The 13,561-nt window shown below is 32.6% G+C and overlaps 1 protein-coding gene across 11 annotated transcripts in view; it reads right to left on the bottom strand.

Annotated features, from left to right (window-relative positions):
* Positions 1-13,561, bottom strand: part of Csnk1g3 (casein kinase 1 gamma 3) — a 115,258-nt gene that overhangs the window by 8,290 nt on the left and 93,407 nt on the right. For 3 of the 11 annotated variants that reach the window (XM_015486700.2, XM_048811832.1, XM_015486692.2), the window contains 3 exons: positions 12,920-13,015; positions 7,659-7,765; positions 7,117-7,140 (listed from right to left, as the gene is read on the bottom strand). In XM_015486700.2, coding sequence (XP_015342186.1) covers positions 7,117-7,140; positions 7,659-7,765; positions 12,920-13,015 — 227 coding nt within the window. The remainder of the gene's footprint in view (positions 1-7,116; positions 7,141-7,658; positions 7,766-12,919; positions 13,016-13,561) is intronic. The other 8 variants (XM_015486710.2, XM_048811833.1, XM_015486721.2 and 5 more) reach the window with 5 other exon arrangements.

A 13,561-nucleotide genomic window follows, 5' to 3' on the forward strand; every position in this document is an offset into this window, starting at 1 on the left:
GGGGGGGGGGGGGGAGGTATTTAGAAGAAAGGCCAAACACTGAAAGTATTACATTTAAGAATCTGGTCATATTTCATTGGAAAATAATTATTTAATACAAAGTTATTTTAATAATGTTCATTGTTCCTAAATACTATTATTTGTCATTTCAAATCCCAAAGAACATTCTTTAAAAAACTTTGTACTAAAAAGGGACTTTAATATATGGAAGCCTTTTAGAACAGGAAATTTAATGTAATACAAGTTTTAAGGAACAAGCTCAAGTCCCAGATTTTCCACACTTGTATTTGTGATTCACATTACCTAGTTTATTTTTCCAGTATTGTTTTTGAGCCAGCTTCTTCCCATTTCTTAAATAAACTTTTTTCAAATAGTATAAATACTTGTACTTGTATTATCAAGTACAGAAAACCATGCCAAGCATTTATTTGAGACTAAATATGAGTTATGGATGAATTCTAGTTGTAGCCTTTAAGTTCAAAAACAATCGAAACAAAGACTTACATTTTTCAGAAAGATATCCCACTAAAATCCTCTTAAAATAGATTTGCGAAGGACTGCTCCGCTATTAAGATGACTACCACCAGAGGGCAGCATTGCTTTATGTGATATGAATGTATGCAACATTCATGCATACAGATTTCAAAATACATAATTACACAAGATAAGAAGAAAATGGTGTTTTAATCTGTGGCTAATTTCTTAAAAATCATTTCCAAAACAGCTGATTTATAGTTTTAGTGGTTAATAATCAGAAACCTACTCTCATACAATCACTGTATTATATCAGTATTATTTTCCTCTAATTACTTACTACCACTTTAAAATTCTTCGATTTATTCATAATATTCTTTCACATTAGAATTTAATCTTTCTAAGGACTTGCTCACAGATATATTCCAACAAATTAACATAAAGCTGACACTCATTTAATATTTGTTAATAAAAGAATGCTTTCTCTCCTAAATGCAACTAATTTCTAGAAGTTAGTCAAAATGCTCAAGCATATTCTAACTCTACAGTTCATAGCCATGGAACACAAACTCTAGTAAAACCTCATAAAATGGTATTGTAGTGCCTAAAATATTCTGTTTTGGAGAAAAATGGTTTGCAGAAGATTCTTAAAGGAGTCTCAATCCCAAGGTTAAGAAGCACTGCTCCCTAAATGTAACAGCAGGGTCACTTCTTCTATTTGTCCATTTCCAAAAGAGCTTCAGTCTGATACTATAGGCTGAACACTGCAGATACTACATGGTTCCATGCCTTCAAATTATATGAGCATAGGCAAATATATATATCTATCTATCTCAAAGTAATTTTAGCCCTTGGTATGGTTGAAAGCAGGGTGTGAACACCAGTTAATATGGATAACTACTATAATAACAGCAAGGATTCTAGGAATTAGCACATATAACAGTTCTCACAGATAATATGAGCAAATTATTTTATAAATAAATTCAACTATCTGATATTAGAAAATTATCCATACATGCAAATTTTAAAATATATTTTCTCTCTTTGCTGTTTGTATTTTCTTGCTCATTAATTCATACTCACTTGGGGTTTCTTTGGGTATAGGCTACTGGCAACTAACCTGAGGAAACTGATTAAGCTTATCGAACATTAAAATCATGTTCTTGTCAATGCTGTCTTCTCCCCTCCCCCTGGCTCCTTCTTTATTATTCCTTATGTTGTTCTACTGAGCCAACAGGTTCTCCCAAGGAAGAATCATTATCTGACATCATTCAGTAGCTAGCCTAAAGCTTTAAAGCTACTCCCAAACCCTTTGGGATTAAATATTAAGTTCTTCTGATGAATTCTAAGGTTGTTTCTTTAAATGTTACTAGGGAACAAGAATCATAATGGATCAAATTCCTGAACCATGAAGAAAACATAGATGGCAAGGACCAAGGTTTTGCTATTGATAATGCACCAACATTTCCCCTCTATTCATTGCCTTTCTCCTCATCTAGAATTTGCTTTGTTTGCCTGGATCTCTGTAATACACTTATTTCTCTCAAACCCATCCCAAAACTGAAATGATTTCCTATCTGGATCAGAAGCTCTTACTTACCACAACAACTCACTGGCTCATCCTTCAGCCAAGATTATTTGTGCCTCCCAGAACCTACCCACTTAAGACTTCAGAATCTAGTTTCTCCTGACCTGCGTTGATGAGTATACAGAAAATATTTTATGACATCTAATCTTTAATTGTTGAACAAAGGATTTTTTTCCCTTAATACTTTAAATGTAATATTTCTAACTTTGAATCTCTTGATTTTTAAAAATGAGGAACTGCTCAATTAAACAAGAAGAATTATGATTAAACAGGAAAACCATCCACATCACTACTCCAGGTAGGAATATATAGGCCTATCCTCAACTCCAATTTTTCCTCTCTATCCATGGGCAAGTCTCTCAGTCTGGAAGACTTGCAAAAATTTTCCTGTTTGTATTTTGTATCTTCTCATGCTAGGTTAGTTCAGAAATTTTCATCCTGCTTCTGTGATTGATTAGTCTTTTAATGGAATTTGCAGTCTACTCGCCAATCTGCCATTCAGTGTCTCAATCATAAATACAACCATGTCCTTTTCCTCTTAAATCTCATCAATGGTTCTACATTGGCTAAGGAATTAAGTCCACAATACTCTTCAAATTTGGCTCCCAGTTTATGTCTATGCTCTTCTCGGTCACATGTTGCATTAAGCAGGAAGGGAGGAACAGAACGAGGCACTAGAACATACCATATGGTCTTTATATTCCCTTATCTTTACAGATGCTCTTCCTTGCACCTAAAATCCATTTATCCTCGCCCTAAAACAAGTTACACACTATTTATTATTTTGTACCATAATTTTAATGCCTTTCTCTTTCTTATTAAGATGGTCCTTGAGGAAACATGTTTTGTTAATCTTTATAATTTTAAAGACTATCAAAGTCCTGAACTCTTAGAAACTAAATGGACCCAAACCGTCATCTTAATACCTTTTTTGTGTGTGTACTCAGAATTGAATCCACAAGTGCTTTACCACTGAACTACATTCCCCAGCCCTTTTCATATTTTGAGATAAGATCTCACTGAGTAGCTGAGGCTGACCTCAAACTTGTGATCCTCCTGCCTCACCTCCCTAGTCACTGGGATTACAGGCATATGTCACCACACCTGGCATCCTAATATAATTTTTAAACAACAGTTTAATTATTAGAGACTACTAACCCAAAATATAAATTATCTATCTAGTTTCACAGGAAAACTTCATTTGTAGTTTTGAGCCACTCTTTGCAATCTGATGAACCCCAGAAAGTGACAGAGCCTCTTAACTGCTGCCAGATTAATTTTCCTAAAGTCCAACTGGATTGTATTGTTTCTAGATTTAAATCACAGCTTGCTTTCTTGTAGTGAGAAATATAATGTTCATATTTCCTTCCCTGGCTATCATAGTCCTTTGGGACTGGACACATAGCCAGTTGCAGTTTCCATTAACGTATTCATAGTTTCTACACTCACAGGGGTTACTCCTCAAACTTGCTCCATTTTTTCCTTGCCCCACATCACTGCTCAACCTCTTCTCTCTGACTCCTTCCACTAATTCTCCTTGTCAAATATGCTTATCTATTTTGAGCTACCCAATTTAAAAAATTATGCTTATCTTTCAGAACTATTGCAAAAGTACTCTTAACCATTTGGATTTCTCTGAACTTCCCAGCTAGAAGTACATGCTCTGTTCCCTAAATTCCAATAACATTTTGTCCCTCTACTGTAGTGTGAATCTCATAATGCCTTGCATTATATGAATGGTTCTCAAGCCAGTTGTTCCTTAGAATCTCTCTGGAAACTTTTTAAAAATACTGATAATTAGATTTCACCACAGATAAACTACTTAAATCAGAAACTCTGAATGTATAACCTAAGTATATTTTCAAACTCCCCAGGTGATTATAATGCAAAACTAAGGTTGAAAACACTATAGGAAAGTCACTGATGTACTTCCTGTCTCTCTGGTGCTATGGAAGCCTTGACATATCTTCATAATCTTCTAACAAACAATAATCTGTTCAGTGAATATTAGTAGGGGGAAAAGAAGTGGAAGAAACAAACACAGATAGTATCCTACTACCTAAAAAATAATAATTAAACTAAAGGAAATCTTGTTCTAAATTTCTGGAAGGAATGATGAGCTTGCTATCATTTGTATGACCTTGAAACAAAATTCTCACCTAAAACAGATAAAGCAAAATCTCTTTACTAATGAAGAAGCCAACTTATACATGAGGGAACAGAATATTTTCTGTCATTTGGAAATTATGTGTCCCAATGAGGTACTATTTTAAGAAACCTGAGAATGCTAAAATGTCCAACAGAGAATACATTTTAAATAATGGGACTAGGTAAGAGGATCTTTGCCAATCAGAAAAAGGAAAGAAATTCTGAAACAGAATTCTAGGCAGATTCCCAGCAGGTTCTCTGCAAAATGGTAACAGAAGGAAGACAGCCATATGATTTAATCTACGAAAGGAAAGTATACTTAGATTTCTTAATCATAGAAAAAGAGAATAAAAGGAACTTATTAAGGAACTTATAGAGATGTTAAGAACTAACCTAATTAAAGGAAAGACAAAACCTTACATTTGAAGAGTTTTTAGTGAAGAGGCAGAAAAGTTCTAAGGATTCCTGGAACCCTTCTAGAGTAAACTTTCACTGAAATGACGGGTTGCTATCTTTTCTTCCCCTTAACACAGTTTTATTAAAGAATAGTTTGCATAACATAAAATTCACCCTTTAACATGTACAATGCAATACTGTATAGTACATCCAGCATTGCACAGTCATCACCACTAATCTCATAACATTTTCGTCGGACTATAAAGAAATTCCATTATCAATTAGCAGTCACTCCCATCCACCTATTCTCTGCCTTAGGCAACCACTAATCTACTTCCTGTGCCTGTCTGCATATTTGCCTAAACTGACAGTATATTTAAACAGAATCACATAACATGTGTCCTCTTGTCCGGCTTCTTTCACTTAAAATGTTTTCAATTTCACTTCTTTATGTTGTTGGATGGCATTCCATCACACTGGTATACCACATTTCTTAGTCAATCATGTACTAATAATATATTGAGATGTACTATTTTGACTACTAGGGATGTGAAGATAAAAAAGCCTTGATTTCATGAAATTCATGAAAGTGAGAGGTACATAAAGAGAATAATATAACAAAGGCAGACTTAACAAATCGATGGAACATAGACTTTAGAATGAAAAATAGGGCTGGGGAAAAAAAGTCAGGGGCCAGATTATGAAAATGTAAAAGGGCTTTGGTGTCATGGCAAGAAATCTGGACCCGATGCTCCAAGCAATTGAGAATAGTTCCTTCAGGAATAGCTTTCCCATCACTTTCTTCAATCTCATTCTCCAATGCCTACAGAAATGAGACCTGAACCCATAAACACACACAAAAACACCCATACCAACTAAATAAATTACTACACCATTCTTCAAAGCCACCTTCATAAAGCATTCTCTCATTATCCAAGTCAGGAAGTGGTCTTTTCTTTACAAATTCTAAGATTTTAATACTTGTTTCATAATATGTATATCATACTGATACATCCTAAAACAACTACAATCTTTCTTGTTAGTTGTAACCTACTTAAAACAAGCCCAGTATCAGATATTTCTGAAATCCAATAGTATAACTGTTGAATAAACCAACAGATAAATGTAATAGATTTAATTGAAAGCAAATCTCTAGAATGATGTTAACAGAAATTGCCAGTTTCAGAGAAGAGGGTGTGTATAGAAGTAATATTATGGGACACTGATGAACAGGCACAAGATTAGAAAGAATGCAGATGAGAAAGACCACTGGAAGCTGATAATGAAGAAACAGAAAGGGATGATAACAGCTACTGAGTACCTGCCATGTGCCAAACAAAACATAAGCACTTTATCACATTTAATTTTCTCAATAACCTATAAGGTAGATATTATTAGCATCATTTTACAGAAAAAGAAACAAGCTTAAAGAATGTAACAAATAAGTGGTAAAAGTAGGATTCTACAATCCATATTTAACTGCAAAGAATAAATACATTCTAACTTGCCACAGTGCCACTATACTTTCCTAAGTATTCTTAGGGTGGTATCTAAAATTCACATACATAAACTGCTATTTTTATTTTTTATTTAAAAACACATAAGTAAATCACTAACTAATTATATCTTGAATACTCTTATGTTTAGTCACAGTGTCCATAAATTCTAGAGTCAAAACTGATTAAAATGGAAATTAAAGTGCTCTTTAAAAAGAAATATCCACAAAAGTAGTCTCATTTTACAGCCAACAAATGAGCATTTTTTAAGAAATTGTATGTAATGTTTGCACATAACTAAAAAGAGTGAATAAGTAAAATGCTTCAAAATTCACTACTCTAAGCAACTTCCTTTATTCACTCCATGCTGACTCAAAATTTATCCTGAAACTGAGAAAAGCATTTTAAGCACAGTATTACAACTAAAAGCCAGAATGTAATTTAAATTCAATATTATTTCTACTAATAAAGATATTACTTTTCATAATGTTGTTGATTATCAGGACTATTTAGAGGATTTCTAAATTTTTCTCTCATGACAGTTTAACAAGAATATGGTATGCAATGACGATAATTGGTTAGTAAGTGAAATACTATTTTAGTGATACTATGGGGGAAGGAGGAATCTGCTAAGTGTATTTAATAATGACAAACAGGAAAAAAGAAAACTTAACTCAAAAATATATCTGTTGTAAAGTAACAAAAACCCGTTGTTAGAAAACAAATGCATAAGCAAAAGCAGTGTTCACATTCCATCTATGCAATTAAAAAGTGCCCCAAAATTAATGTCATTTGAGGAAAATAGTTGTAGCAGGCAAAAAAGCTCCTCAAACAATTATTTCTTGCTTCTAAAGAGCTGATGGCAATGACAGCAAATATTTTCAAATAACTTTTACCAACTGTAGCTTCTAAGTTAAGAGGTTTGTTTAGGGGGAAAAAAAAAAAAGCAGTGCTAAATCTTTGAAATTATAGTCAATGGAGCTATTTTCTGCCTGCCTATACTTGAAAACTCACCACATGTTCAACACTTTCTGGCAGCTATATACACACACACGGGAAAAAAAAAATACAAGAAGAGAGAGAGAAAGAGAGAGAGAGAGAAAGAGATCATCAGAATCAGCCCACACTGAAATGATCACATTATTTTTCATGCTTAATTTTTCCAAGCAGCATTATTAGAACTTATATTTTTAAAACCAATAGTAAAGCATGCAACATTCTAGAAAAAAACTGATTCTTATTCTTACGGAAAAAAATAATAATACAGGAATAAACCTTCATGCAACAATCCTAAATGTTAAAAACTAAAAACTTATTATTACTTATATATAAGAATATGAGCACAATTCTTAAATAACTACTTTTTATTATTAAAATATTTACTAGAATAAGACTATTTTAAATTTAGTGATTAAAATAATTAATCACACCACTTGTTTTGCATGCATTTATTCCTTGAAAGAAAAATTCTCTGAAATAATTTTATGTGACTATAAATCTCGAACATGCATAGTATAAGAAAAGAAGTTATTAAAACAAGCAAAATGAATACATACTTGGTTTCATCCATCACTTCTACTTCTGTAGGGGCTGTGATGGGTGCATTTGAACGTCCTGCAGTAGGGTCATCTGTGTTTAACTCTCCATTTGTGGAACTTACAACCTGTTAAAAAAAAAAAAAAATATATATATATATATATATATATATATATATATCTCACACACATACACACACACACACACATACACACACACACACACACCCAAAGTNAAAAAATATATATATATATATATATATATATATATATATATATATATATCTCACACACATACACACACACACACACATACACACACACACACACACACAAAGTAAAGGTTAAAATACTTAAATTAGAAAGTTAATAGGAAGAGTACAAAACAATTAGTAGGAAGCTGTTCATAACAAATATAGTAATAAGTCTAGCATTTTACTGAAGATAAAGTCATACTACTTGCATTTTCAACTTACTTCCCTTACATCTTAAAATTTCTGTCTTCTATCCTCCTCTTCCTGGGCTTGAAAGCTAACTGCTCCACTAATGTCTCAATCAATTCCCTCTTGTATACCCCTTCTCTTTGATACATCACTACCTCATGAGTTAATTTCCTTGAAAATTTTCATATTGCCCTTCTGATGGGTTCACTTCAATCTGTAATCATGCTCAGGCCTCCATCACCTATTGCCCATTTAAAGAAATGGCAACTCTATTCATCTCCATAGTTGTTCAAGCCCCAAATATAGGAACACCGTGATTCCTCTTTGAATTAAACCCCACATCTAATACATAAATAGGTCCTGTTAAATCTTCCCCAAACATACCCCATACCTAATCAGTTCTCCCCAGTTCTATTACTACTAGGCCCTATTATCAAGCCACCATGTTTTCTTTGTAAATAAGAGTAAAAGCCTATTAACTGGTCTTCTGGTTTTACTTGTACTCCAAGTAAAATGTATTATCCACACAGCAACCACAGTACTCCTTTTAAGATGTAAATCAACTGGGTGTATTTCCTGCTTAAAATGCTCCAACTATTGGCTTCCCATTTCACTGAGAATAAAAATCTATATTCTTTCCTCTATAAAAGCTATATTCTATACTCTTTCCTCTGTAAAAATATATATTCTATATCCTTTCCATTGGCAAAGTCCCTCATGACATGATACTTGCCTACTTTCTCTGATCTCACACCACTTTCCCTTCCTTTCAATGTTAAGTACCTTTTTGTCACAATATCTTTGTGGTCAATAACTTTTAAAAGCAAATTAATTTATTTCCAAATATGAATCTTCTTCCCCACCTGGTGATAAGATTGAACCCAAGGCTTCATGCACTATAGGCAAGCACTCTACCACTGAGCTACATTCCCAACTATACTGTATAAAAATAATGAATTTATACAAATTGTTTATAATACTATCTTCCTAATTTCTATTTAATTTCATACAAGCATCATTACCAAGTGCACAGTAGAGGCTCAATATAATCTGTTAATTAACCAGATCTCAAATCCAACAAATGTATTAGAGATACTAAAACATTACATGTTCTACTTGTATACTCAGTTTTTTTTTCTACAAGTTTTTTTTAAAAGCACACTAAAAACTGACATAGTTCCAAAGAGTTTACTGGACTTGTTTAAAGCTACACATATATTATTTGAAACCAACTTTCTTACATATAGTCTTAAAAACTGTAGCTAAAGCTACAATTGATATTCATTATATCCCGAAAGATGACCATTGAGTATAGGAACAATTTCATGAACTTTCAACAAAAATAAACCAAACAAATTTTCAATTTAACTTTTACTTACAAAGGTATTAGAGTACAATTTTCTTTGAGCATTCAAATCTTAAATAACATTTATAATAACACTTAAAGATGTTACTTTAAATGTTATTATAAAAAGAATATCAAAATAAGTTAATAATACTGCTTTGCCCCAGTGATATCTGAAAATGAATTTCCTAAGCTAAACTAAAGGAGATGAACTAAAAATTATTTACATATAAAAGCAGGTGACTACACTGGTCACTATACTCCTTCCATTACCTCTCTTACAATTTCAGCTCCCCAGAAATCTATGGCTAAAAAATGTGATTATAACAGTCACTCAATTTTGTTCCTCATTAGTAACTCCATTATTTTCAAAGATTTTATAGAGAAGGCTGAAACCCCATTTTAGAAATGTTTTAGAAAGGTCAGCATTCAGAATTACTGTAATGTAGAACTGACTGAGATATGACAAATATTAGTCCTGACATTTCAACATGTATGTTTTCTCACAACTGCAAGATATATTTGTCAAATTATTTTCCTGTTATCATCATATGTATTTGTATTTCTGATGGTATACTGCAAAAATACCAGATTGCTTATTACAACAATTAATGTTATCCTGTATTTTTCTTAATAGTATCAAGTTGCACAATATTTATTCTGTACCATTTTTGATTCTACTCCTTTCTTCCCCCAAGAGCTCAAAATCCTATCATTCAAACTAAAGACTTTCAAACAAGAGGTTCCAAAACTATGATGAGGTACACTATTTACTATGTAACATGATTTTTCAGTACAGTAGTGTCCTTAATATATGCCTTCAGCTCAGTTTCCCACCCTCCAAATTCATAGGATTAGATTTTCAAGCAGCACTGAGCTCAATGACACTGTGCTACAGTGAAAGGCACAGTTACAATGGAATTAGAGACTGTCATTATCTATCACTAGTATATATTTAAAACTAATTTTAGAGATCTGATTTGTCAGGATATGTAGAAACATATTAAAAAGAAATAACTGAACTCTTCCTTTCCCCTCAGGCCCCATAACCAACTAAACTCCACCTTCTAATTATTTTTCAAGTGCTCTCATTTCTCTTCATCTCCATCACCATTGTTCCTCAGCTACACACTTTTGATAGCTGTAGTTCAGACTTTTCTCCCTTCAATCAAGTCTCTAGCAAAAGTAGTCTTTAGAAAACACTAATTGAAACAAATTAGCCCCTACCAATATTAGCCCCTACTCAATATCTTCAGAATAAAGTCCAAATTTAATTAGAGGACCTATTAGATCCTTCATGATTTGCTTCCTGCCTACCTCTCTCATTTCTCAACACGTAGCAGAATGAATTCAATTACTCAATGTGTCTCTGTCCTCCATGACCTCCATGACATGTTGTCTTCTCAGCCTGACTGGTACACGGTTCTCCTGAGCCCTTCTACCTTCTTCAGCTGATTAACTCCTTGCCGATTCATTAGGTCTCAATTTACCTAGCTATTACTTTTTCTGGGAAATTTCGACCCACTAAATCTAGGTTAGGTGCTTTTCCCATTTATATTCCTAGCACTTTGTGCCATCTCTACATATTACACAGCCTACTTATTAGCCTCCTCTACTGACTGAAATTTCCATGGAGATAGGTACCATATCTTTGTATTCTTCCTTTCATGAAAGAGCCTAGAGCAATACCTAGCACCTAGTAATCATTTATAGAGATTTTTTGTGAATAAGGATTAAAAAAAAACTGAATGGGATAAGTCTGTTTCTCAGCCATATTCATTACCAATGATTCTAAGGGGGAACACAGGTGGAATAGTCAATCGATTTTGTTTTGTTTTCCAAAACACACACAGACCAAGAATAGATTCAAAATAAAATCTTCATATATTTGAACATTATTCTTTAGTCTCTTTAGTAGGTACATTTCAAAGTTATAGTTGTGAATTAATATGATTTCACTAAGAAAACAGAATTACAAAAAAAAAAAAATTCCATTTGACCATGCTCTTTTGACTGTGCCTCTCTATACTCCCCAGAGATGCATAAAAATACTAGTCAAAGTTTCTTACACTTTGTAAAAACAATAGATTCTACTCATCTACTACTAATTCCCAGTCTCCATGCTAAATACTTTTTAAAATTATACTTCACCAATAAAACCATGAGGTAGATGTAAATGTATTATTAACATCCTCTTTTTACTGATAAATAATTTGAGACACAAAATTTGAACCCAATCTGACTCCAGTCACTGTGCTTATAAGCACAATGTCATCAATCTGGCAACTTGCATGCCTGGTCTGTTATATAATTCTGGAAAGGCAGGGATTTCAAGTTTAGACTCTGCTCCTCAGTTTCTATTAAAACACATCTGAAATAACGAATATCTGCAGAACTTTCTGTAGGTCAAAAACTGTGAGAGATTTCACCCTCCATGTTAACACTAAACAGCCGGGAATACTTTACAGTGCTGCATTGACAATGATCAGTTCTATGGAATAAAGTGCAGTGGTCAGAGAAGAAAGTCACAGATTCAGAATGGCTCATTTCATTTCATGCTGTTCCTGCTTCTGAGTATCTTGAATTCAACTGATTAAATACATATTAAGAAAAATACGAAATTGATAAACTATAAAGGAAAATTATTCAAGTAGAAATATATCAATAAAAAATAAAAATAGACTCTAAAATGAAATGGATTGAGATAACAAGTGTTGTTTAAATATTCTTTAAGCCAGCATTTAGAATATCTTAAAACAACATTTTAAAAGACATATGTGACTCCATTGTCTTTTCCTATTTCTACAACGCACATAAATAATTAAAATTTAGAGGTCATAGGAGGGCAGACTACAGTCGCTGTTCTTAAGTGTATAAAAAAGGGAGAAAAGGAATAAATCATAAATAAAGAACTGCTTTAAATTTGTGTAAAAATCCACACAATTTACTGAGGGTAAAAATTATCATGAAAAATTTTTTATCTAAATACAAACAAAATATCCCATTATAAAAATCAGGATCATATTTATTTGACTAGTTAATCACCAAGTATATTCTGATACAAGGATTTTAAAAAGTTCGATATCTAAAAATTAAGTTTGAAGGAGACAAAATCAATGAATGGGAAAGATATAAAAATGTTCTATTACTTAAAACATTAAGAATTAGCTAATTATTGAAAAATCAAGTTTAACACATATTTCAAGTAATATAGTTCATTTTTCTAATCTGTTATGAGTATGTCTTAAATATTATTGCATGTATTTGCAAAAAATGAATAAAGGCAAAAATCTTAGTATCCCTGGTGGTCTTTCCACACTATGTTAATTTGTTGTTTTCTATTCTTTTTGGTTAAATAACAAAGGAAAAGAATTATTAATAGAATTCAGCAACAAGCTTCCCATTAGGATATGAAATCATGCCACGAGTTCCAAAAAAAAGGGTTAGTTGTATAAATTTGGGGAATAATCACTCATGCAAAAATCAGAAAATACCTGTACCGAGCCACCATGTCTGTCTGCTGCAAGGTGAGCTCTCAAATGGTGGGGATTTGCCTGCTGGGAGTCCCAAGCTGCCCTGTGGTCTGCCGACTGCCATTTATTTAATGCATGTGGCATGCATGGAAGAAGAAAAACCCAATATGTTAAACATCTCATCCTCATAATATATAAAGCAAATGCACAAAAGGAAATTCAAAATACTATTTTGAATCAGGTGCAGTTACCTTTGCACATGGAATGTGGAGAGATTTTTGCTAAATTGTGTAATGATCAATAAAATAAAATAAAACCATAACATTTTAGCAGTAAGAGGACTTTGGGGCCAAAGACTCTATCCTCTAACTTTATAAATAAATTTTACTAACCAAGGAAGTAAAAACGGCATGCCCAAGAAAGCATTCCAAATAAATTAGAAGTACAACAAAAGGCCATCCAGTATACTTTCTTAGAGTAGAAGTCCATATTGGTTTTCTCATGAGCAGTTATTTTTAATAATGTAAAAAATAGTTCTTAAAATATAAAAAATATTTCTGTAATTAAGGTCTTGGAAAATTTTTTCCTCTTGCTTAGTAGTCTATTTCTGATTGTATGAATGATAAGAAAAAACAGAAAAGTTACTTAAAAATGAGGATAACT

This window comes from Marmota marmota, unplaced genomic scaffold (assembly GCF_001458135.2).
Source record: "Marmota marmota marmota unplaced genomic scaffold, marMar, whole genome shotgun sequence".
NCBI lineage: Eukaryota > Metazoa > Chordata > Mammalia > Rodentia > Sciuridae > Marmota > Marmota marmota.